General features: G+C 53.4%; 11 protein-coding genes across 11 annotated transcripts; 6 read left to right on the forward strand and 5 right to left on the reverse strand.

Annotated features, from left to right (window-relative positions):
- Nucleotides 1-2,465: 2,465 nt before the first annotated feature.
- G6M90_00g032650 (uncharacterized protein) lies at nucleotides 2,466-4,310 on the forward strand (the record flags this gene model as incomplete). Its single annotated transcript, XM_014687710.1, has 7 exons — nucleotides 2,466-2,567; nucleotides 2,623-2,848; nucleotides 2,901-3,029; nucleotides 3,086-3,393; nucleotides 3,550-3,671; nucleotides 3,745-3,912; nucleotides 3,977-4,310. The coding sequence occupies 7 exons, from the start codon at nucleotides 2,466-2,468 to the stop codon at nucleotides 4,308-4,310; spliced, it is 1,389 nt and encodes a 462-aa protein (XP_014543196.1).
- Nucleotides 4,311-4,394: 84 nt separating this feature from the next.
- On the reverse strand, nucleotides 4,395-5,093 carry G6M90_00g032660 (uncharacterized protein; the record flags this gene model as incomplete). The annotated part of the gene is made up of 1 exon (XM_014687711.1): nucleotides 4,395-5,093. The coding sequence occupies one exon, from the start codon at nucleotides 5,091-5,093 to the stop codon at nucleotides 4,395-4,397; it is 699 nt and encodes a 232-aa protein (XP_014543197.1).
- Nucleotides 5,094-5,543: 450 nt separating this feature from the next.
- On the reverse strand, nucleotides 5,544-6,868 carry G6M90_00g032670 (uncharacterized protein; the record flags this gene model as incomplete). The annotated part of the gene is made up of 6 exons (XM_066130116.1): nucleotides 5,544-5,921; nucleotides 5,981-6,082; nucleotides 6,138-6,244; nucleotides 6,302-6,454; nucleotides 6,530-6,679; nucleotides 6,733-6,868. 6 exons carry the CDS (start codon nucleotides 6,866-6,868, stop codon nucleotides 5,544-5,546), a joined length of 1,026 nt encoding a protein of 341 aa, XP_065986421.1.
- Nucleotides 6,869-8,141: 1,273 nt separating this feature from the next.
- G6M90_00g032680 (uncharacterized protein) lies at nucleotides 8,142-8,457 on the forward strand (the record flags this gene model as incomplete). Its single annotated transcript, XM_014687713.1, has 2 exons — nucleotides 8,142-8,261; nucleotides 8,407-8,457. The coding sequence occupies 2 exons, from the start codon at nucleotides 8,142-8,144 to the stop codon at nucleotides 8,455-8,457; spliced, it is 171 nt and encodes a 56-aa protein (XP_014543199.1).
- A 1,190-nt stretch (nucleotides 8,458-9,647) lies between these two features.
- Nucleotides 9,648-10,649, forward strand: MPPED1_0 (Metallophosphoesterase domain-containing protein 1; the record flags this gene model as incomplete). Its single annotated transcript, XM_014687714.1, has 1 exon — nucleotides 9,648-10,649. One exon carries the CDS (start codon nucleotides 9,648-9,650, stop codon nucleotides 10,647-10,649), a length of 1,002 nt encoding a protein of 333 aa, XP_014543200.1.
- A 456-nt stretch (nucleotides 10,650-11,105) lies between these two features.
- On the reverse strand, nucleotides 11,106-11,903 carry G6M90_00g032700 (uncharacterized protein; the record flags this gene model as incomplete). Its single annotated transcript, XM_014687715.1, has 1 exon — nucleotides 11,106-11,903. The coding sequence occupies one exon, from the start codon at nucleotides 11,901-11,903 to the stop codon at nucleotides 11,106-11,108; it is 798 nt and encodes a 265-aa protein (XP_014543201.1).
- Nucleotides 11,904-12,197: 294 nt separating this feature from the next.
- On the reverse strand, nucleotides 12,198-13,091 carry G6M90_00g032710 (uncharacterized protein; the record flags this gene model as incomplete). Its single annotated transcript, XM_014687716.1, has 1 exon — nucleotides 12,198-13,091. The coding sequence occupies one exon, from the start codon at nucleotides 13,089-13,091 to the stop codon at nucleotides 12,198-12,200; it is 894 nt and encodes a 297-aa protein (XP_014543202.1).
- A 1,435-nt stretch (nucleotides 13,092-14,526) lies between these two features.
- G6M90_00g032720 (uncharacterized protein) lies at nucleotides 14,527-15,609 on the forward strand (the record flags this gene model as incomplete). The annotated part of the gene is made up of 1 exon (XM_014687717.1): nucleotides 14,527-15,609. One exon carries the CDS (start codon nucleotides 14,527-14,529, stop codon nucleotides 15,607-15,609), a length of 1,083 nt encoding a protein of 360 aa, XP_014543203.1.
- An 884-nt stretch (nucleotides 15,610-16,493) lies between these two features.
- YP191 (Ubiquitin carboxyl-terminal hydrolase MIY1) lies at nucleotides 16,494-19,220 on the forward strand (the record flags this gene model as incomplete). The annotated part of the gene is made up of 1 exon (XM_014687718.1): nucleotides 16,494-19,220. The coding sequence occupies one exon, from the start codon at nucleotides 16,494-16,496 to the stop codon at nucleotides 19,218-19,220; it is 2,727 nt and encodes a 908-aa protein (XP_014543204.1).
- A 1,001-nt stretch (nucleotides 19,221-20,221) lies between these two features.
- Nucleotides 20,222-21,265, forward strand: G6M90_00g032740 (uncharacterized protein; the record flags this gene model as incomplete). Its single annotated transcript, XM_014687719.1, has 3 exons — nucleotides 20,222-20,305; nucleotides 20,412-20,615; nucleotides 20,678-21,265. The coding sequence occupies 3 exons, from the start codon at nucleotides 20,222-20,224 to the stop codon at nucleotides 21,263-21,265; spliced, it is 876 nt and encodes a 291-aa protein (XP_014543205.1).
- A 385-nt stretch (nucleotides 21,266-21,650) lies between these two features.
- On the reverse strand, nucleotides 21,651-23,466 carry G6M90_00g032750 (uncharacterized protein; the record flags this gene model as incomplete). Its single annotated transcript, XM_014687720.1, has 4 exons — nucleotides 21,651-22,092; nucleotides 22,159-22,294; nucleotides 22,356-22,473; nucleotides 22,531-23,466. 4 exons carry the CDS (start codon nucleotides 23,464-23,466, stop codon nucleotides 21,651-21,653), a joined length of 1,632 nt encoding a protein of 543 aa, XP_014543206.1.
- Between the last annotated feature and the right edge of the window lie 1,123 nt (nucleotides 23,467-24,589).

Raw genomic sequence — 24,589 nt, forward strand, 5'->3', positions numbered from 1 at the left:
AGTGGAAACCTGGTGCCGCTCGGCGCGCAATGTGCACATCGGAGTTTGTTGGCAAATCGTCTTCTGCCAAGAGGCAAGCCGAGTTGAGCAGTCATTATGACAATATTGAATCGTCAATCCCTCCCCTCTTTCCGCATTGGTTACTTCAGTTCTTTATTGCCAACTGTTACGATTCTACCAAAGCGGAGGACCTCCTTCGATGGAGACCACATTTACAGTCGGTCGGTGTTACACGGTTAAGACCCGACACCAACAAAGCCCAACAAAAGGATCATCGCCGATAAGGGACCTCGGGGTTACACGGACTAAACACATGACCTGGCGGAAACCCTGGGCACAGCTCTTCCTTTCATGCATACATAATGATCACTTGTCCCTACCTTTCTTTGCAAAACCAAGGATCTTTGATATCCAATAGAATCATCTTTGAATTGAGTCATTGCGCTCCAAGACCTCGTCACAGTCGGGTTTACAACAATGAATGGTACGCACGGTATTAATTGCGGACAAGTTATCGCTCAAGCCCGAATCAACCAGATATATCGAATTCGTGCCAAAACGTCGATATAAGGAGAGGTCCCGGGTAGGTCGGCATTGGTGTTCTTTAAACCCCGATTCCCTTGGTCCGCTCAACCGAGGTAAGCATATCTTAGAGAGCCTGCGATGCATTCGCGGAGACTAATAATGGAAGAGTAAACACGACATCTCGGGCGGATTAAATGGATCAAGCCACAGACGTCTGGGCATAGTTCAAGAGGAAAGTCTCACGAGGGCCTTTTACTTCTGTCATTGAGCGTGACGTCACATGAGCAATTTTAGGAGCCCAAGGAATAGAGATTGTGGGGCATGGCTAACATTGAAGTGACCCCAAGATACTAAATCAGCTTAGTGCCGCCTTAAATAATGGTTTTCTACAGCATAAATGGCACGACTACTCTCCTTGGCTGCCATTTTCCTTGGCCGATTAGCCGAGTGATACAACAAGTCTTGGTAGTACAATCCACTCTGCGGAATTGCAGACGTCTACTACCTAGTTATTTATTTCCAGATCAAGGTATTATTAATCCGCTTCTATCCGAGTAACCCTGGCTTCTCGGTCTCCATCTAACAAGCCCCAAAAAGGAAATAGCAGCCAAAGAGATAAATAAGAGCATCTAGAACTAGATTAAATACCTAGAAGTATAAGCCTTCTAATTATTCCTATTATTCTGCAGCTTTATTTTGCTATAATATGTTTTAAGAGGCTTCTTCTACGCCCCTCGTCCTTGGGAAATGAGCTCGTGGTTGCATACCGTTCTTACACAATACTCGCGATACGAAAGGGTTAGCAACCAAGACAGCCGAAAGAGACACAATGCGTCTTTTATCCTCTCACGCCTCCAGACCAACTGCACCGACCATATTGACGCTCTGCCTTCTTAGTCTGGTCTCAGCAGTGTCGGACCAACGCTTAGCAGAACTCGAAACCCTTGACGCTCTCGGTCACCGAGGGTTATTATGCGGCGACATGGCTGATAAACTTGCCGAAGCATGCGACCAGCCAATTGGGTCGAATGGCCGACGTGGCATTTGCCTTTGTGCAACGTCGAATAAACCCCGGATGATATTTCCGTTATCGGATAATACTCCCGATTGTGATCTATTTACCATGGCCTCCAGGATAGCTGCCCAGGGAGCCAAGTACTGGTCCTGTGGCGGCTGTCAAGGGGGAGACGCCATTATGCACTTTCGACGGGATACCCAATACACATGTCGTCTCCGTATTGTACCATAGCGAGACTACTTGCTGGATGATGGCGCCGTATTGTCGTGCGCCATCTACGGGCGGTAGTATCACTACAGCATTGTGATTCTAGATCTCGAGGCGGGTGGGCGCGATATCAGCAAGGCGGAAATTGGCGGAGTGGAAAGAAGCAGGAAACGGGCGATTTCTGTGATGAGGCATTTTGATGAAAAGATCAATGATTGGCTAAAACATCGGATTGTATCCCAAGAGTGACACATCCCGAGGTAGATATTAGTAGTCATGTCTAGTGTAACGAATGTTGATATTAGTCTGTGTGTAGCAGCTGACTGAGACAAACGGCGATGAGCATGCGGCGTTTATGTTGGCAAGGTGACGAGACGGGCTCTGTGATGATATATTGCGAAATAAAGCCCCTACACCAACAGGAGTGATGTCCACTTTTTGTAGTGCAAGTGGCAAAACCTTCGTGTAAGTGGCAAAACTCTCATCAGGCTCCATCTCATAAGTTGATGGTGACGAGACTACAGCCCTGTGTAGCCTTTGTGTGACGGCCATGACGTTTAAAGGTAACCTCCGTAAAACAATGCAGTAGGCAAAACAAAAGCAGTAATGTTGCGTAGTACAAGCTGAGGTCATTCATTTTAAGGTCACGGCATTTATAGCCCTTGGAATGAGCCCCATGTTTTGCCCCCTTTTGAGTTCCTGCTTAACTCGCATCATGTCTTCTTTCAAAGTTTTCCACGTTGCCCCAGAGCACCCTACAAGCCTGGCAGATAGGACTTCAATCCCTCTGCCAGGGATCGACCTGGATTCCGAGCTTGTACGATGTTTCTCAATCGAACGCGTGGGACTGACTGACACCACAAGACGTAAAGATAGCCAACTCCATCACCATCCCTTGTCCTTTTGATACCGATCGCCTCCGCGCCTCCTTGGCAAAAACGCTGCAGATCTTCCCACTACATTGTGGAACTCTTGCACGAGAAGTAACTGGCAACACTTGGTCCATTAAACTGACAAACAGACCCGTGCGCCTCATTGTGGGTGTGACGGACAACCCGGGGCCGTTTTCCGACCAGTGGATGGGGGAGACGCATCCAGGTAGGTGGTTGTAATTTGATGTCAAAATATTCCGCCTTGACTCTTTTGCTAGACTACTATGAGGAAATCGACCGCGATAGCATCTTCAGCGAACGTCATACCCCTTTATTCCTCGCCAAAGTAACCACGTGGAGAGAAACAGGACAGACGGCCCTCTTCGTCTGTATTTGGCATGGCCTGGGTGAGCACCAACCGTAGGTGTATCTCATTTAGATCTAGTGCTAAATAACTCTCTAGGAGACGGTTTTGCTGCCCTGCACTTCCTCAAGACTTGGTCAGCATTGTACCAGGAAAACCCCCCTGTTGGCGATCCGACGTTTTGCAATTTCTTCTTGCCGGCACCAGAGATTCTCTCCATATCTTGCTATACATCTGAACTGTCAAGGTTATCATATCTTTCTCATCCTTTTGAGCCAGAGTTCTGTGACCGCAGAAATAAGCTCATCAAAGAGCAGACTGTCCGCTTAGACATTGACGTTCCAGAATCCTTCGTTGACAAGACATGGACATCAGTCAAACGGGAGAACCCCGTGAACAATGCCCATGTAGGTCGGGGAGATGCGTTTTCGGGTTACTTGATAGCAGCTCTTCAAAGCTGTTTCGAAAAGCCGGTCGAGACGTTGTTTCAATTTGTTTCGGTTCGACTTGCACCCCTTGTGCCTTGAACCGTCTTGTCACAAACCAGCTTACCAGAAAAATAGGTTCGAGGCCGTTCCGCAACCTACAATGGTCAAAACTTGTATTTTCCCCGTTCCACTCAGGGTAATGCGTTTGTCCTGTGGTCAACCCCGATTACCACTGCGCCAAATGAGCAAACGCCCGGGTATGAGAATTCGGCAAACTTGGGTATCCTTGCCTGACGCAAGACAGACAACTTGACTAACTGCGCTCCTTAGAACACTGGCACAAACGCTATTCAGGGGCCGGAATAGTCTTGCCGACAGGGACCGTCTCGGCCGAGCACTCATGCTCACAAACTACCTTTGGAGTAGAGCTTTTGCCGAGAACAAGAGGATCATAGACTCTGGGTTTCAAGATGCCATCATCATCAATTGGCTTGTTGGGTAAGCAAAAACTCAGCTGTAACTCGGATATTGTTCCGAGTTGATGTACTCTAACACGGCATAGGGTGGAAACGAACAAGGCCAACTTTGGATTTCCCCTTCAATCTAGTTACATCGATTGGGCGTCCACCGAGAAATTTGTCCAGGTTTGGAATGCCAATCCTATGAAACAGACTGATGGTACTTGGCGAAGAGATCCCCGGGGCCTCCATATTTTACTTCGGCTTCAACCAAGGCATGCGGCCAAGTTTCTCGAAAAGCTGCGGCAAGACATGGATCGTCTGTCGATTGAGCAGTCATATCCATCATCTCCGACTTCACTTATTCGCCGCCTGCAAGATGTAGAGTCACACGGTCTTGGGGTGGAAAGTCGTTCCACGGAAAAAGCTATGCTCTAAATGCCTTGTCTTTCTTATTAAAGACAAGGCAGATGCTGCAACATGGGCACCTAGAGTGCCAGAGTGTGTCTATCCCCCACCGCCCTAGCTGCTGCCATTTTGCTGAGAATGGAGAAATTGAAGCAATTCAAGCGAGTCGTCCACTTCCCCATGAATAGCAGACGAAGGACCAAGTCTATGATAGAACGGGTAGTCGAAGCGAGCTGGAAAGAAGCCAGCGTATTCCCAATCAATAATTGCTCTGATTTTTAGCGTGTCCGGGTTGACGATGATGTTTTGCTGCGATAAATCGTTGTGACAAAAGATGTATTCTTGGTTGCTTGTCGGCCGTAGATTCCATTCATCCGTCTCGGCACGATGTAAAACCCGATATGGCGGAATCACAAGTCCCGACGGTCCACCAAGACGGCTGGACTTTAACGTCCTCAGTTTGGCTCGATGGATCTCGAGCTCCTGACGTACGACAAGCTTGTGTTCCTCTGAGAGTTCAGACATGCTCACGCCTTCAACATATTCCGTGATTAGGTAGTATGCCCCATCATCTTCAAAGTGACATTTCACAGCCGGGACGGGAATATCAGTGTGCTGTCGAACGAATTGCAAGGCTTCGGCTTCGTTCAAGAGACGTTCCTTCCCGAGGCGAGGCGCATGTAGTCCGCGATATCCAGTGCGGAACTCTTTGGGGCGTAGACTTGTCTTGATGAAGACACTTCCAAGATGATAGTACTTTCTTTCAAACGTTGTGGCAATGCATCCTTGCTCTTGGGCGGCGTCTGCGGGCATTATATCCTTTTTGGTGGGACTGTGACGGATTAAAACGTGGATAATCGGGTATTGCTCGCACGAGATCTAAATACTTGTCATTACTCTGTTAGCCGGTGAAGGGAGATGGCGAAGTCAGATAGACGCCTAGGATCAAATCCACGACAAAGAGGTCAGCTCGGGCACGTGGTCTTGTAGATTTCTCCGAAACCGCGAGGGCAGGCGGTCGAAAACGGCAGCCAGTTTGCAATTACCGACTATAAATTCCGATAAATGTCTGGTGGAATATACATTCTAATTCCATACGTTCTTTTGTCGTTTATTTGCAAAGTCGCATTTTCCGTCGCCTAATTTTCTAGGCGAAATTAATGGACAAGTACCAGATTTGTCTCTGCATGTAGTCATAACAATGGCAGCTTGAGCCTTCTTCGCCCTACCCTACAACACAGACAATTATACCTTGAGAGAGCATCAAGACAATGCCATTTCAGAGGCCTTGAACTCCCCCTTCTCAGCCAACAAGGCCGGGAGGTCCTCCTTCTCAAATGCCTCTCCAATCCCCAACTGCTCAGGCTTCCACCCCATGGACCGCAACCTATCAGCCCTATTTCTGCAGCTGCATCCCACGACATCCGGCGTGAATTGACCAAACAAGTCGACGTACTCAGACTCCGGAATAGAGCGGGTGTCGGGCGTGGTAATTCGACTCGCCTTGTAGAGGCCCTTCCCAATAATAGCGCCGACTTCAGCCCATGTAACTTGGCCGCTTTCGCAGAAGAAGTAGGGATTTTGGAGCTCGGGGTCGGAATCTGCAGCGCCCTCAATCCAGTGAAGGACTTGGACGTAGGCCTGAGAAATTCGATTAGATACCGCGGGCTTTTTAGAATCATTTTGTTTGGGGATACTACCTTGGCCAGATCACGGACATGTACTACACCCCAGGCCTTTTTGCCAGTGCCGACGTAGCCGGCTTGCCCGTGTTTGCAGGCAAATCGAGTCAAGGCTGGAATCTGGTACAAATCTTCAAGTTAGATGGTGACTAGTGGCTTCAATTCCATGGCATACCTGGATTGAAAGACGCTTGTGCTTGCTATTGCTGCCGTAAATGATGGGAGGCATCCAGATAAATATTCTGGCCTTGTTGCCCATCTTTTCGCGGGCTTTTAAAATAGCTGGCATATGGGTTAGCAGGTGATGGTATCAAGGCCTGTCAGAGGATATGCATATACCAAGATCAATTTTTCGATGAGGCGCCGTGTCCGACAACGAATCAATTTGAGACGGCGTTTTGTCGGAATAGATTTCATCGTTGACATTATTTCCAGGTGATGTATCGCTCAGAACACTGGCTCCGCTTTGATGGAGATAGATAGATTTCTTTCCTATACATGACACCATGTCAACGTTGGTTCTACCGGTAGCGTACCATGTCAGGACTCGGTCCATGGTGTACATACCTTGACCGGCGCGTTCCTCAATTCCGGCCAAGATTGCCTGGGCAGATTCCAAATGGTCGGCGGTAGCTGTGTGAAAAACTACATCGCTCTTGGCGCTCAGTTGCTGGATGACTTTGAAGTCATTCAAATCACCGAGAACCGCTTTGACTCCTGTAATTCAATGAGAATTCATGTCTGACGTTTGTGTCGTGGTTACCCCGCACCGTCTTTCTCAAATTCCTCGACGGCGGCTTCCCGTCGCACCAGGGTTGTGATTTCATATTGACCTTCCGACAGAAGAAGGTCGATAATTTCGCGACCGACATAACCTGGACCGAGAACGAAGACTTGGCTCTTCATCTTTTCGAGTATCTGGTATCTCGTATTGTTATGGAATTGATTGAAGTTGGGTTCTTGGTGGTAGTGAACATTTGCGTCAGTGGCGCCCGTATAAACACGGACGGGTTATTTGTCAGCATGCATGTGTTTATAAACTTTCTTGTTACCTGAAATAGTTTAGAAACGTTTGTCAGCATAGTCAAGCGCTTCCCCTTTGCTCTGGAGTTTGACTTGGCATGGTAGCGAAATACTCGGGCAAATGGTGGAAATCAATGGCCCAAATTAAACATGCTAGCCAGGCGGCTTAAAGCAACTTGCAGTTGTAAATCGGAGCTTGTTGAAGTTGTCAACTAATTGGGCAATTCCGGGACACTACAATGAGGAGAATATGCACTGCTTTAGTAAGAAGATGAATGATATATTTAAAAGATACATGATATCCTGTTCTTTTATTGTATCAATATTCGTTACATAATAGCAATTTGTACAGAGAAATTAGAGTGACATTGTATTCCAAGACAAGCTTGGCAAGAGCTACAATATATCTGATGCCAAACGGTCAAGTGCTAAAAGCTAGTGCCAAATAGGGCCAAATGTTGCCCTTTCCAGATGAGACAAAGCACGAATCTTGGAGGCCTCGTAGCGTAGAGCAAGGCCGGTCAGCCCTCGGGTATGACGGACTTGTGTAGTGCCACCAACCATTCCAGATTCCTTCCAGGAATAGCTGCCTGGCTAATCAGATAATAACCAGTTATGAATTCACCAGACGGCCCCGACGTCCTTCACATAGGGGACACCATCGCTCTCGACTCTCCCCGACACGACGAGCGAGTGGCAGATGAGGAAGGAGGAGGTGGGACATAAAAGCAGTCCCACAACTTGCGTTACAAATAAATCCATGTCATCACAAATTGGGATGTCAGCCAGGTCGCTGCATCATTGCTTCCTCCTGATTCCGTCAAGGGGGGTGGCGCAGAGGCAAGCCTCAGCGCAGATGAAGCATTTCATGACAGTCATGACAAGTGGCTTGCATAAAAGAAAACTATTGATGCAAGCCTCGCATCTCGTGACCACAGCATCTTGATACAAAGAATTATGACCGGTTCTTTTGTCTTGAGGGCACTACCAAGTGAATGACTATAGGGCCTTGGAAAAGTATACAATCTCCTCTTTGTCACCTCTCTTTGACCAGTCGCTCCATCGACAACACAGGTTGAACATCTGTCAAGCTCTCAACATGTGAAAATACATTAAAGCCATCTGTAGCCCAAAGATTCTTCATTCAATCGCCATCATGAAGCACATGACTGCTGTCGTTGCTCTAGCCGCCGTTGCCATTGCTGCTCCAGTCGAGGTCGAGAAACGCGACGGCGAGTGCCCCGATACGGCCACTATCGCTTACTGTCCTTATCCGGTTGGGTTAGGTCATAGTGTCTGGTGGTCTGCGAGGTTTTGCAGCCCGGGCAGGAATGCTTGGCCATTCTTTACTGCTGCCCCAATAAGGGCGTGAGTGTCGGCCATTCCAGAAGTGGCCATGCAAAACACTAACTTTTCTCTAGGACGGCGGCATCATCAATGTGAACATTGGCGACTGTGAGCAGATCCTCTAAATACTAGTCTTGTGAACACTCGTTCGGATGGATGTTGCGGGACGTGGTTGTGAAGCGCTGTGGCGGTGGATGGGCACATGGTTGCAATGTCCGAGAGTATGTTCTGCTGGCTTGTTCAATTTTTGGCGAGGGTACTTGTATCCTTGACTCTTTTAATTTATAAATTACGAGCTGGATCCGGTGCGCCTTTTTATTCTCTCAGTGTTCGAAAATCCATCGAGGAGCACAAGAATACAGCGCCTTCGCCAAACTTATATTACCGGTCAAGTGCATTCTTCATTCATTTACGGCATATTCCGTAGCCGGAGAGTACTGAGGGGTGTAGCAAGGACAAGTAGCGCTCTCCTACAAGGAGAAAAAACACGTTCTGCGTCTGTGGTGTGCCATTTGACTGGGATATGAGTTGCATAATGTCCTTCCTAGCAACTCACTATGAATCTGTGGACACAGGGTCAAGACATTAACTAAGACGACCCATGGTTGCTCGCAATCTCACCTTCGAGGACGTCCTTCGCCAGGTTGGACATCCCTGGCAGATCCCTCACACCCAGTGACGGCAAAGCATTAGCTTTGATATTGAGTTTCGATTCATTTGAGACCATTCCACATCCTTGGGGACCTTTTGCTCAGGGCTTTTGATTGCAGCTCCATAAACGCGAATGCAAGGCTCTAATAGAGCCAGCTGAGTCTCGAGATGCCGATGGTGCTGTTACACCAAACTGAACTTGCATATTTCGAAGAAGATGGACGCAGATTTCCACCCTGGCATCGCAGTGAGTTGTAGCATTTTATATGTCAGTATATAACTGTATTTGAGCTTAACCTTAGCCCCGATCTACAAAGCTAAATTTCGAAGCTATGTTGGAGCTAGTCTTTAGGCGTATTATACCGTTGACAGTTCAAATTGCCTCTCTTACGTCACAAAACTTTTAACCAAACTTTAATTGTAGTCAACTAAGTGACCTAGGCAATAAGGGTTAAATAATATTCTGGAACCTTCCGCCTTGCCAGTTCCATTTCCATTTCTTCAGTATACAGCACCTCGCCTGACAACAAATCGTCCACCACTCTCCGCACTACGAGTGCAACAGAATCGCAAAATTCAGCCCCTGCTTCTTTATCAAATCCATAAGATATTCTTTCTCTCTTGTCCTTTCCCTCAGATTAATCCTCATCTTATCCGAGGCATCATGGACATCAAGACCAGGTTCTTGATCCTCTCCGACACCCACGCCGAAGACTGGGCACCTCGGGTCGCCTCCCTTCCGCCTATAGATGTGGCCATACACTGCGGCGACCTCACGGAGGAATCTAAAATGGCCGAATTCCGCACATCACTCCAGCTTTTGAGCAGCATTGACGCCTCTCTCAAACTTGTAATTGCCGGCAACCACGACTTTACATTGGACACGCCCAAATTTAAGCAGAAGCTCGCGGAGGCAAATGCCTCTATAGAGTCAGAGCTTATCAAGAAAGAGTTTGGCGACATTGGAGAAGCCCAGAGCCTCTTCTGCGATGCACGAGAAAACGGCATCATATTTCTCGACGAGGGAACTCATCATTTCAATCTTCGCAATGGCGCCTCGTTGACCGTCTACGCAAGCCCATACACTCCATCCCTCGGCGATTGGGGATTCCAGTTCAACCCAAAAGACAGCCACAACTTTGACATCGACAGGAGCGTCGACGTGGCGATTACCCACGGGCCGCCCAGAGGAGTCCTCGACATGACGAGCTCTAGGCAGCGCGCTGGCTGCGAGGCGTTATTTTCTGCAATAGCCGCGTCTCGGCCACGCTTACATTGTTTTGGTCATATCCACGAGGGCTGGGGCGCAAGACTCGTTACTTGGCGAGACGGCACCTTGGGCGAAAAGCCATCGCATTTCTCAAATATCGACAATGAACGGTCTTGCACCATCGAAACACTCTCTTCCCTGTACCCTCGAAAATTCGATACTGCAGAGACAATAGCTGAAAAGAACATGAAGCGGCAGCAATACATCAGTAACGGATTCTGTCGGACAAGCCATTGTAAGGGGGACGATGGCCCGGTACAGTCGGGTTTACAGACGCTCTTCGTCAACGCGGCTATTCAAGGCCTTGACGAAGATGCCATGCAATTACCGTGGATAGTGGACATTGAACTGGTAAAGAGTGATGTGTCGGGTGAAAAGGGTGAAGGTGATATTTAGAGGTTGCTTGTTGGTCATGGTATTTGCTTTTTCTAGGGATCAAAATAGGGCTCGGATCGAAGGACATGGTAGGAGTATTCAGGGGATCCAATTGGGCATACAAAAGGGTCAATTCTCAGGCGTTTCGGCGAATTTAACACAGATTTCAATTCATTATCAATATCGTTGAATCCGTTTAATTGAAGCTGCCAAAATTCCCCTGTGCGATTTGCTGTTGTATTTGCAATATGATGGTCCTCCAGGGACGGAACGACGTTGAAAATTGCCCACAGTAAGCAAAGGTAATGTAGGCTGCCAAGACTGGGCATAGATAGCAGAGAGGCCAGTGACATACTGTGAAAGGGGGCAAATGCAAACCATCGTTTTTCATGTCTTCCTTTATTCTCATTTTGTAGAGTACAACACTCGAGGCCGCTCTTCTTTGCCCTCGACTGATACGTTGAAGAATTTCTTGGCTCATAAAATATACGTCGCGCCTCTACGCGAAGTATCATTCAGGGAGTGCTCTAGGCGTTCGTACTCGGCTTGAAGCTCCTTTTCTTGACTGCACTTCCGAGCCGCCTCGAAATCGACAAGAACTGCTTTCCCTTGGCGAATAAGAAAATTATACTTGTTGATGTCGCCATGCTTGATACCCAGAGAGTGTAGCCTGGCTAGAGCAGCTTGACAGGCTGCCAGGTCGTCGGTTTCAGCAGACCTGGTGTCTTCCAAGTACTCCAAGACGAAACCGATGATCCTGCCGTCTTCGGTTAAATGGCCGAGGAACTTGGGACCAATGTCGTGGCCATCAATCCATTCGTATGCCGTTGTTTCGGCTTCGAAGAAGGACATTTGCCAGGGAAATTCGGTAAATTTGACGAGCAGAGCTTGGTCGAAAAGCGGATGTGTGACGACGTGTATATTCTGGCGTATACGACTGACCTTGTTGAGCTCCAAATGATCGATTCGCGTGTGGTGCCAGGTGTTTGAAACTCCAGGCAAGTCGCTGCGCGTACAACGGGAGAACTCCAGCTCCCCATTCAGGGGGTTCTTGGATACGTGACCCTCGTTCCAGTCACCGGGAGGGAAGGAAGGCAGCGTCGGAAGCAATATCGGAGCAAAGGTCCGATCATCTCTTGGCAAGACTCCGGGGTCCACGGTGACATACTTGGCGTGCTTCCCGTCAACCAGAAAGCGGTATTCGCCCTCCTCCTCGTCCTTGAAGTCGACAAGTGTTGCCAACAGTTGGATGTTGCTGTTGCGGGTGGGCGTCATCGTGGGTGTTGATGAGGGAGTGATGGTGTAGACGGGCACTTGGATTGCAAGGAAAACACTAGACGGGAGGCCACAGATGCAGTATGAGTGCACAGGGGGTGGTGGGAGATGGGATCGTTAAAAGGCCATTGCTGAAAATGGGCATGAGGAATAGCCAAGTCACTGGCCAGTTTTCAATACTCCACATGCAGCGTCACATCAATCTGCAGGTTCCAAAGCGTGAACGGGGAAAATATGTGGGGTGACGAATTATGGCGACTTGCGCAGATTTAAAGAAAGTCGTTCATGTTCCCTTCACCGTTTACCACCGTGATTGATCCCAAACAGTGCCATGTGATCCATAAAAGCACTTTCCGTGTACTTATTTCTGAAATGAGTCGCTGGCTCCGTATTGTCTATGCATTTGGTGCAATGGAAGCCCCAATCAGCGGAACGACCTGATGAGGTGAAGAAAGGTGCAGAAATAATGGACATGAATCGTCGAGGCTCTCTCGTTGTGAGGTCTACTTGCCGGAGCCCGTCGTCAAATGCCTGAGAGGAACCCCTCGATATCCTGTTGCGCAGGGACTGGCGGTCCAATAGCATGATCCTGCCCCTAACCAACTTGTTGCGCTCCGTGAAGCGTCCTGGCAGACCGAGGATATGAGGCAGACGTTTGAGTTCTTTCCTTGAGAGACCAGTGCGCTTGGTCGCAAGTGTGGCAGACACGGGGAAGTACAAGGGATCCAGGATGAAGCAAAGGTAGCAGACGCGTTTGCATGTGATTAGGTAGAGATAGCCGCCGAAGCGGTCACACGTTGCGCACTTGGTCGTGGACAGGGTGTTGAACAAGCTGGCGCAGTCAAAGTGCTTTGCGTCGATGCTGACGATGGCGCGGAGGATATCGGGACAGTGTTCAAAGATCCTTCGGTACTGATGCAACGAATCGACGAGGCTCATGGCCCGTCGATTTACGCGCCGAAAGGCAGTCAGAGACGGCAGATCCAGGGCTAAGAGAACATTGGCGATGAGTTCGGTGGGGAGCAGATCCAACCTGCCCGCCGAATACTTTGGTTGGCCGTGGTGTCGCCCGTTGTCGAGGGGACAGCGAGTCTCAAGGCGGGCATCGTCCAAGGTGTGGTCGATGATTCTTGACTTGCGATAACCGTATTCATGAAGCTCATCTGGAGTGAGAAGTGATGCGTCCATTCTGATGATGGAAGGTGTCAAGTAGGAGTCAGAATGTAGAGTCGGAGAAAACTATGCGCTGCCCCGAGAATCGCGTGGTTTTCCACGTGATCTCTTACACGTCGACCAAGTTAGCATTTACATAAAAACTTATGCTTCCTTTCAAAGTCACAATTCTGGATTTGGTTTAATCTCTGTTAATAGCCATGTCTTAGTTAGTTTGCAATAATTAATGAGCTTACACCGTCAACAGGCAGCCTCCATATGGTCTGGCATAAGTCATAGCTGGAACTGTTGCAAGTGTATGCACGACAAGAAAACCATGAAGGCCATTGAAGAGAATCTTGTGTACGAATCCTTCAAGGACATACTTGAGGGCAAAATTTCAGCCGTTCGGGATAAAATAGGGACCAAGAAGTATAAGCGCGGCGGCCCGAAAGCCTGAAGGCTTCAACTGCAGCCTCAACATCAACCCTCCCCGCCGTGACTGACATGACGAGACAGTAAGCATGAGCCCATCCCCCCCCGGGGTCCGGTGCGCATCAATCGATACAGATAAGTGACGATTAAGTCGGCCTTAGTTTCGGTCTTTCATCAGGCGCTGGCAGAGCTGAATCCTCCTATCCAGTATGTATGTCGTGTAGACCAACGTCCGCCTTTGGCTCTCGATGCCCAGAATCTCAGCCGTCCAGCCCATCCGAACGTCGATCAACAAGCCACCACACGCTTAATTTCACCGCTCAAAACTCCTGCATCGCAGCCGTGGTTCCCGCTCAGAAAAAAAAAAACAAGAAAGAAAAGGAGCCTTGTGTTACAACCCCTGCCAGAACCCTCACCTACTCATCTTCAGCCGCACGAGGAAGCGGACATGGGCTGGAGGAAACATGGCACCAATCATGCCACGCATTCGTATTCAGTCCTGCAGCCAAGTGATGGCTCCCGAAATTGGCGTCACAAGTTGCCTTGCCAGCCCGACAGCCCCAATGACACATATGACACTACTGCGAAGCGTGGTTATGTGACTTGCACCTGCGTCGAGTGACCATGTGCGAGTTCCTGCAGTCCCTGCTTCTGAGGCTGAACGTCATCCTCCTCGGACTATCGCGCGCCATATTTGGGGCTGAGGGGCTGGAAGGCTGACTGTGGGCTGGAGTTCATGTGTATGGACGCCGACTTTGAGACTATTCGCAAGGCAGTCTAGTACGCCATGCCAGCGAGCTCCGTGGCTTGCAGGGTCATTCTGGTCCGAGGTGAGATTTTCGTCTGGATACTTGCTTGTTGAGGCTCTGCTTTCCATCGCTCCTCAGGAAATACATAACAACAGAGCCAGTTCCTGCCTCCCGCCACGGCCAAGCCGACTTACACCCATACTCGCGGCCGCCAACTCACTGGCAGCTTCTATTCAGTCTCTCGTATAATCAGCCTCGGGGCATTAACACGGAGAATATAGCCAAGTATGCACTTGTACTCGCTTTTGGTCCTGGCAGCCGCCGAATGGGCAGCCGCCGAGCAGCTTGTCCCCATGCAAGCTGTCGGCAGCGTATCTGCGCGCCAGCTCTTCGCCAAGTCCGAACCGGTATTCGACTTCTCAAAGCGAGCCACATGTGACATTGGCCAAGTCGCCTGCCACGACGGCTGTATCCCCATCGGCGGCCGGTGTTGCGCCTCATCAGGCTGGTGCAAGGTCGGCACCGTCTGCGACGACAAACTCGGCGGCTGCTGTCCGCTGGGCAAGACGTGCACCAGCGGTCCTACTGGCGGTCTGACCTGCGACACGGGATACACGCCTTGCAAAGACAAGTGCATGCCCGTCGGAGGAGACTGCTGCAGCAACGGCAACTTTTGCAAGGCCGGCACCAAGTGCGACGGGAATGGCGCATGTACCACGGGTGGCGGCGGCGGCGGCGGCAGCAACCAATGCCTCTCGACCGAGGCGTCCTGCAATGACAAGTGTATGCCCAAGGGATCCGTGTGCTGCGGCAACGGCAGGTACTGCCAGTCGGGATATACCTGCGTCAACGGCGGTCTGAGTTGTTCACCGGGCGGTACTGGCGGCGACGGAGGCGGAGGCGGAGGCGGCAACCAGTGCCTCGCAACTCAGGAGGCATGCAACAATAAATGCATGCCCAAGGGATCCGTCTGCTGCGGCAACGGTAAATACTGCCGGGCAGGATACACGTGCGTCAACGCCGGGCTCAACTGCTCCCCGGGCGGCACTGGAGGCGGCAGCAGCGCTGGTGGTGATGCCGGCACCACCTCTGCTGCCCTGGGCACAACCGCTCTGCCTACCTATACGTTGACGTCGGACGACGGATCTGGCGCTTCACCTACCAATGCCCAACCTACCGATACGCAGTCCGGGCCTACTCCTCTCGGGGGCACGACGGCCGCGGCCAACCCAGTCCCTACCGACTCTGGTGCCGGGACGGCCGCGGGCACCAATGCCCCGACACAGACGAGAGCCCCGGCCGCTGCTGGAGTCGTTCAGGTGCCTCTGGCCTTGGGGGCTGTGGCGATGGCCCTTCCCTTGGTGTTGTAGGATGCTAGCTGGCAGAGAGCATCTTTGGTCGAAGGAGGCGACGGAGGTGGTGGTTAGACTGCGGGCGAGTGTGTCTGTGGATATGGCCAGAGCGTGACGGATAATATTGTTCCGTCAATATAATATAATATAATATATGATACCAACTGTTTGCTCCTAGGATGAAGCTACATAGTTGCGCTTGTGCGGGGTGGTTTTGACACTTGAGAGAAGATGGGAGTACAAGCAGCCATCGTCAGCCTCAGCCCCAAACAAAGATGCCCAAAGACCAGGTCCGTAATCGTCGCAATGGAGAGACTCATCATGTCGATTCACCATGTGGCGTTACGCGCATCTCCGACGTGGTGCGCACGCAACGGCACGTTGCTGACGGCAAGGACGCGTGTACTCGGCCTGTCGTCGGTCCGGCTTCAAATGCGACTGGCGCAATTGACGATTCGCCGCCGCCGCCGCCCCTCCTGATGCTACCAGACTCTTTGTTTGTCACCCAAGGCATCATCAGCCATCAATGTTGAGCCACATCCAACAAAGAACTGAACGCGGCCATTGCCTCTTCAAGCCACAGGACAATGGCTGCGGTTTGTTGATCGCGTAGCCTTTTGCCCCTGCCATGACGGATGATTGTTTGAATTGGCCCAACGTTGGTTTAATTACCCCACCGCAGACCCTCCAGATGTCGCCGTTTACTGCCACCATTGACCAGGCAGCTTCTCCGCTTAAGTTACATCATTGCTTCATCCTCAGCCCACGACGACACCACGCCGCCCATCCGTCCATCCACGCCGTACCCTCGCCCTCGCCATCGCCATCCATTGATGTAGGAGAAGAGGTTTTGCTCGCACATTCATTTGCCGGGCGCCATCACCGCCTCTGCCCTTTGCAACATGGTGTCCCAAGAGCTGCCCAAACACGACACGGCAGCTCCCTCTGCCGATTCAGCCCAGCCGCTTCATCCACAACAACAATATCCACAGCAACCGTCCCAGACACCATGGCCCGACGATCCCAGCGAAGCCATATGGGAGCATGTCGGCGTAGAAAGAGGCAGCTCTGGAACGCCAGCTTGCCCTCCCCCCTCGCACCCCGTGGCAAACACACCACCGCCAGGCAACAGCCTGACCAGCCAGGGCGACGCCGACGAGAATGTCTGGGACGAAGCTAAACGACAACAGCCCAGCCAGGCCGAAACAAACAGTCCAGGGCAGATTCCAGATATACTCAGACCTGGCGGCAATAGAGCTGCCACGAACCCATTTCTGAAGAGGAAACCAGTACCTCAGACACCGGAGGCTATGCCGACCGAAGCCTTCTCCAAGCTGAGCGTTGACGACGCCAGCCAAGATGCCAATCCGTGGCAGCAAGTCGTCGACAGTCAAAGGACTCACATGGGTCATCCTACTCCGCAGCCGCGACCAGTCACAGCTGACGGCATCGAGAGTGATCCGTGGGCCGCTAATATCGACGAGCCATCCATCTCGCAGCCAAGCATCCCTCCCAAGTCTCCAGCTTTGATATCGCTAAAATCAGACAATGATGACCAACCCGCCTGGAAAGACGAGCTTGTCAACAACGGTGACCAAACTGTCATCGAGTCACCACCGACTGCCGTGGCCGACGAACTACTGCATCAGAATGTCTGGGACGATCTCGGTGCATTTGACAAGGGAAAGGCCAAGGTGCAACAACTCTCGGCGCCCGGTCACGCCGCCCAGATCGACGACTGGAGCCTCATTGACGCCGAATCATGCTCAACCCCGTCGAAACACGCAAAAGAGGATGAGAGTGCAGATGAGAGGCCGCCTTTGCCAGCACGATCCACAGGCCTACAGCAGAAATGGGTTCCCTCGCGACCGCCCGTTGATGCCAAAGCCGAGACTTACCAAGTGAAGAATATCCGATGGCACGATGCAAAGTCTCAACAGAATCCTCGAACGTCGCCCATACTAATCCAGAACGAGAACGGCCCTTGCCCCCTGGTGGCACTGGTCAACGCCTTGACCCTGACAACACCGGCTGACAATCCCGACACCACCTTTGTGCAGGTCCTCAGGTCGCGGGAGCAAATCAGCCTGAATTTGCTTCTCGACGCAGTCCTGGACGAGCTCATGTCACCACGACGTACAAACTCGGAAGATGCCCTGCCGGACGTGTCCGATCTGTATGCTTTCTTGCAAAGCCTGCACACCGGCATGAATGTCAACCCTCGGTTTGTGCCGACCCCAGCAATGGTCGACGCCTACAAGCGGACTTCTCTGACACATCTGCACCCCACGGAGCGAGGAAACCTCATCCCGGGGACGTTTGAGAACACAATGGAGATGAGCCTCTATGCGGCATTCTCTATTCCACTAATACACGGCTGGCTGCCATCACAAACGGACCCTGCGTACAGCGCCCTGGAACGGCAGGCTGGCTCATATGAAGACGTGCAGAACTTGTTGTTCCGCGAAGAAGAGCTCGAGGAAAAGCTTGCTTCGCCTACTGGGCTTACGGAGGATGAGCAGCAGCTATACCAAGACATTGTGACTATTAAAATGTTTTTAAGCGCATCAGCTACTCAACTGACGGCGTGGGGCATCGAAGTCATAGGAAAGGCGATGCGCCCAGGCACGTTTGCCATTCTTTTTCGAAACGATCACTTCAGCACCTTGTATTGTCACCCGCAAACACTGCAGCTGCTCAGTCTTGTGACTGACGCCGGCTACCGAACCCACGATGAAGTTGTCTGGGAAAGCCTCGTGGATGTCAATGGGGAACGGACCGAGTACTTGTCCGGGGACTATCGTCTCATCGGACTGACGCATGAGGCTGGACCAAGCACCAACCTGAACAGCTCGACGACTGACCACGGCGGCCAGTGGACAACCGTACAAAACAAGCGTGGCAAGGGAAGACAGCAGGATGAAGAGACGGGGTCGGCAGTCTCGCCGCACGAGCAAGAAGATCGAGATTTGGCGCTTGCCTTGCAACTCCAAGAGGAAGAGGACCAAAAACATCGCGAGGAACAGGCTCGCCGTCAGCGAGAGAGGGCCCTGTCTGAGCAATACATTGAACAGCAGGGCCACCGGCCTGCCCCCGTCAACCGAGATCGAAGGCGCACTTCTACTCCCGGACACGGCGGCATCGCCCCGGAAAGGCGTAGCTCGAATACCTACAGCGTCCCGGTTACAACAAGCACATCGCACCCGCAACAATCTGGCATCTCGCAGCCTCTGCAGCCGCAGCAGCAGCAGGCACCAGTACAACAACAAGTCGTCAGGCCGCTTGTACCGCCCCGTCGGCCCGGCGTGACTCGTCGAGCAGAATCGAATGGAGACGACGCGCCGCCGTCCTATGAGCAGGCAGCGCAAGCTGCGGCTTATATCCCGCCCGTGGGACACCCGAGCCACTCGCAGAGTAGCACGGCATTATCTAGGCAGACGTCGGCGAGCGTCGAGCCATCTGCTGCTGCCAGTCAGGTCCAGGGCGTTGCCGGTCAGCCGTTGATATCAGTCGACCCGCCTACGAATTTCGTTCCGGGTTCGCACAGCCAGCGGGCGTCCATGTCATCCAGCTCGAGGCGACAGGCTGTGGGCCACGGCGGGCGAGACAAGGATTGTGTGGTGATGTAGCGGGTTCCGGTTCGTGGCAGTGGTGTCGGCATGTTATGAGTGACGAGACGAGGCATTGATGATTGTCGCATGGCGTATGGTGTATATTACATTGGCTGATTGTGTTGGTTGGAATGCTTGGGTAGTCGTAGTCACCAAGAGGAATCCATCACAATGACTTGTTTTTCTTTTTTCGCAATGGTTCGTATTGAGGGTGAATAATGTCGTTTGCAGTGACGTGCGGACATGTGTGGTGATTGCCTTTTAGCATTTTGTTGGGATAACTCTGCTTTATGAAGTGCTGCTCGATGTGGAATGCGCGATTACACGAACTGGGACGCGAGGAGGTGCTCTTGGCATGCGGATGATGCTGAATAAAGGAAATGGGCGGGAAATAAATGCTGCTTAACAGAAACTCTCACTATCGCACCGAGGGCCAAGACGAGGGCACGACGTGGGCTCGACGTGGGCTCGACGTGGGCATGACGTGGGCATGATGGCTAAAGTGCCGCGCGGGGGTCGCCAGGCCCATCGATCGGATATTCGCGCCCCGCGATCCGTCTGGTGGGCTCCAAAGATGTTTCACTGTTTCACTGTTTCACGGCCATGTCGCTACATATACGCGGCCCGTGGGGAGCCATTGGAGTGGGAGAAGGAGACAATGGGATTGAGCATGTCAATGCCTTGTGCGGGGATCATGACAAGTGGCTGGTGGGACGAGGACGCCACAGGCACCGCGACCCCACTTGTCGTCCGTCAACAGGGGTCACCTGCTTTCCATGTGCAAGTCATGGCCACAACTTGCAAGTCGAAACCACCTCGGGCGTGATCGTGACCTTCATCTGCGGCTGGACCACCAACTGATGCCCTGGGCGCTTTTCTCTCTTCTCAACTGCTGGTACGTGGGCTCGCGGGAAGCCGTCCGCGGTATTTAGAAACGTCGCGCGCCACCGCCATCGCATCTCGGCCGACGCACCAACCGCCAGGACTCGAGACTCAGGACTCAGGAGTCGAGAGCTGCCATGGCCATTGTCGAGGGCTGGTACCCTCCCACGAGGGAGAACTGGCAGACGACGGTGCTCATCTTCCAGATACTCTACCCTGCTGTACGTCGCCCGTCGACATGACCCCCCGTTGGAAGCTGGATGCTGCATACTTGAGTACTCTGTGAATGACGCCTGTGAGGAAAGCTAACGCGGGCCTGTACTGTAGCTCTCGCTCATGCAGCTCTTCATCTCGTGGTACGGCATGGGCAAGACGTCGGTGCGCAGCGCCTTCAACCTCCCCGGCCGCGTGGCCTGGGTGCTCATGGAGATGCCCGGGTTCACGACGGTGCTGTACATGATGAAGACGCTGCCGCGGATGCACGGCATCGACGACCTGCCGTGGCAGAACCGCGTGCTGGCCGGCCTATTCGTACGCCCTCCCGTCCCCTCTCTCCCTCTCTCAACGTTATGGGACTAACTTTCCCTCCTCAGGTCATCCACTACATCTACAGGGCCGTCGTGTTCCCCCTCATCCAGCCGTCCATGTCGCCGATCCACGTGCTCGTCGCCCTCATGGCCGCGGGCTTCCAGGTCCTCAACGGCGTCGGCATCGGCGCCTGGCTCGCCGCCTACGGGCCCGTCACCGCCGAGGCCTGGGCCGCGCGCTCCTCGGTCGCCCAGTTCTGCGTCGGCATCGCCATCTTCTACGTCGGCCTGGCGGCCAACTTCTTCCACGACGAGGAGCTGCGCGAGATTCGGCGCGCCGAGAAGCGCCGCCGGCAGCGGGTGCTGGACAAGCAGGGGGGCGCGGGGGGCGCCGCCAGCGTCGAGAAGCACTACCAGATCCCGCAGGCTGGGCTGTTCAAGCACGTCCTTTATGCGCACTACCTGTGCGAGTGGGTGGAGTGGTTTGGGTTCTTGGTGGCCGCTGGCTGGGGGTGCGTGCCTGCCTGGACCTTCTTGGTCAATGAGGTCTTTGCCATGCTGCCGCGGGCCGTCAAGGGCAAGAAGTGGTACGTCGAGAAGTTTGGGGAGGACAAGATTCGCAAGAGGTGGGCGGTTTTGCCGGGCGTTGTGTAGTCGTGGTATCGGGGCGTGGTGTGATGGAGTGAAGGTCTGTGGTCCATCAAACGTCGGTTGTCTAGAAGCGAGCCGGTCCGGCTGTGCTGCCAAGTCTCGACTCTAGCAATATGTTGTTGCTTACTACGACGTCGGGGGCATATTCTTCCCTTGGCTGGCACCGAATCGACTCGCGGCACCTCTCTCAACGCAATGCCAAACGCACGCCACATCCTCTAGTAAGATATATATCCAAACGCTTGGCAAAAGTCAACCAAGGCAGGGAAATCAGCAAACGAAGATACTCATCATATTCTTGTATTAAAAATGCTCTAATTCTATTCATCTTTGACACACCCCTCTCCGTCCAAACCACGCAGGATAGTACCCGAACCAAAGCGCCATTCTACAACTTGTTCTTGTAAAACGCATCCACCCACTCCTTCATCTTGGCGACCTCGGCGTCAATCACCTTCCTGGCGCCCGGGTTCGCCTCCGCATTCCGCATAAGCATGTCGTTGCAGTGTGCCGCCTTGGGGATCACGTACGACGGGCGCTCGTCGTCGCCGCCAAAGGGCCCGCCGGGGCGAAAGTCGGACTCGACCGACGCCGAGCGCCACGGGTCGTACTCGCCGTTGATCCAGATGAGCCGCGTGGTGTTGACGTTGCCCCAGCCGCCCGTGCGCCGGTTGACGTCGTCGGCGCGCACGCCCTTGACCATGCCGACCTGGTGCCCGTTGACCTCGGGGAAGTAGATGGGGCACTGGGCGCGCCAGTAGTCGATGTTGTACAGCGGCGCCGGGTATCCGACCGTGGAATCGGGCGAGCCTACCTGCCAGTATTCGAAGCTGCGTGGTTTCGTCAGGAGAGAGAGTACCATGGAGAAGGGGAGGGGGGAGGGGGGGAGGACGCACGCCTCGTTGCAGAGGAACCACATCCATTGTCGATTGTAGGGGTTCTCGACCGTGGTGTTTGTGAAGACGGGGTACGAGGCGTTGTGCGTGTTGTAGCACGCCTGGGGGGGATAATCATCCCACACTCCGGAGCAGGCTGGTTTTGTTGGGAGTTAGGACGACGATGCGCGCGCACCTCCGGGCCGGGGTTCACTTACCTCCGTCACCGGGGAGGACGTATTCGCGCCAGAACCGAGCGAGGCCCTTGAGGCTCTGGCACAGTCCTACGCCCTCGGGGCCGGGAATGGTGCCGTTTGTGCCGTTTGCGTTGCCGGTCTGCCCGTGTTAGTCTGACCGCCTGATACTGGCGGAATGCACGCGGCCAACACGCACCTCCATGTAGTCGCACATCTTAAAGGTGTCGGTGTACCCGCTGTAGAACTGCTGACTCTGCCAGCTGCCCAGGGCGCCGTCGACGGCGCTCACAAAGTCGTCGTCGGCGATGTTGTCAAAGCCAAACTTGCGCTTAAGCCCGTTCTTGGCCTCGGCGGTCCCGTTGGTCAGCACCCTCTGGAAGTGCGTGTTGATCTTCTTCAAGTCGGCGCTGCAGTTTCTGGGCAGGGCCTCGTCGATCGGAGCAAAGTACTGCCAGTAGTCGGCGACGGCCTCGACGACGGCGCTCGAGCAGTGGTACGCCCAAAAGGTGCCCGGGGCGAGGTGGTGCGTCCACGCCGTCAGGGCGCCCGGGTACGAGCAGCCCGAGAGCACCCAGGGGGCCTTGTCGGGCCGCGAAGAGCCGTCCGGGTCAAAGGGGAGCTCGACCGTCTTCGCAAAGTGGACGAGGTCCTGGATGGACTGGTCGAGCGTGAGGTACTGCAGCGTCTCGGCGGTGAGGTTGGGGTACGGCGAGCTCTGGCCCCAGTAGCGGTGCTCGAGGATCAGGGCCGCGCCGCCGTTGGTCTGGGCGAAGACGCCGGGCAGCGTCAGGTTGGTCGTGTACCCGACGAACCGGTCCGAGGCGTACTCGCCGGGGGCGTTGAGGACGATGGGCGCGCCGGGCCCGCGGTAGAACTCGGCGTTGTACCAGTACCGCTGGGTAAAGGTGCCCAGGGACGGGTTCGAGTGGTCAATGAGCTGCTGGAACGTGGCGGCCTTGATGTTTGGGTTGGTCGCGTTGGTCGCGCGCCGAGCGAGCCCGTTGTGCCCGGCGTGGTAGGCGTCCTCTGGAATGGGCGGGATGTAGCCAAGTTCCTGGCTGGCACGGAGGGCGTTTACACATGCCGGCGCCGCGAGGGCCGCAAGGGCGGCGGCGACGAGGGAGATTGGCATCGCGCAGGCTAAGACGGTCCTGTCTCGGATGCGAGCTCTGGCCTTGTCGTTTTTTGCTTGCCTACGAGCGAGCTGCAGACTGCTGCAGAGCACTGGCGAGCTGGACACATGGTTTTATATAGTTTCTCAGGGAGTCAAAGTCCCCTCTTGGCATGCGACTTAGACGCCGTGCTCAGTAATAGCAAAAACGACTCGCCACGGGCGCGTGATATGTGATCGTGGGCCCGGCGGGAACGCCCAAGGCACCTTCTGAATACAGAGAGCGATGGCCCGGGCTGCGGCAGTATGCATCCTTGGGATCCTTTGTGGCGTCGAATGAATCCGGGACTCTTTTTCTCGTCCTTTCGTATGCTCTCGGGGTTGTTTGAGTCGTTGGGCCTGGTTGGGGTTGAGTAGACGGCGGTTTGCATGTCGACCCCCTGCAAGGCCCAGACAGCGCAACGTGTAAAGCACGGGCTGGTGCCCAATGGATCTTGGAGATTGGCCATGGTCAAGGAACTGGTTCCTCCCCGTTCCCTTGGGCAGGAAAAAGGCCCAGCCTGAACAGGATGGTAACATGGATGAACGGACGAACGGGTGTTCACCTTCCCAAAGAGGAAGCGTGCGGGAAGTGGAGCCGATCTGTGCGGCTGAGCGGCGGTGTGCCGCCGGGCTTGACAGGGTCCGAGGTACGTATCTGTCTCGAACGCGAGCGACAAGGGCCTCGCAGCCTCCCGTGCTGTCCGATTCTGGACCGGCGGCAGGCGGCAGGTTGTAGGGCGTTGAGGAATGCATCGCTGTGTGCTACCAAGCCCCAGGTGAAACATGAACATTGTGCAGTGCAATGCCGCCGGCGCGGGCTGCAGATGGGCACGACCGACTGCCCGGTCCTTGTCCACAGTTCCGTCTACGCGTCCCGTCTCAATCCACGGCGTCTGTGCTCCGTGCCGTAGCAATCCGCAGCAATTGACACATTGCCCTCCGGCTTCGCTCTGTCTGCGTCCCCACGGTGTAGAATTGCGTCAACGAACAAAGGGCGCATTCCCCAGATGGGCCCCATCGTCGTAGTACAGGTGGCTTGTTGGAAGCTTGGCGATCGGGCACGGCGTGGAAGTGGCAAGCCACATGCGGGAGGCTCCGGGCT

Source organism: Metarhizium brunneum, chromosome 2 (assembly GCF_013426205.1).
Source record: "Metarhizium brunneum chromosome 2, complete sequence".
Lineage (NCBI taxonomy): Eukaryota > Fungi > Ascomycota > Sordariomycetes > Hypocreales > Clavicipitaceae > Metarhizium > Metarhizium brunneum.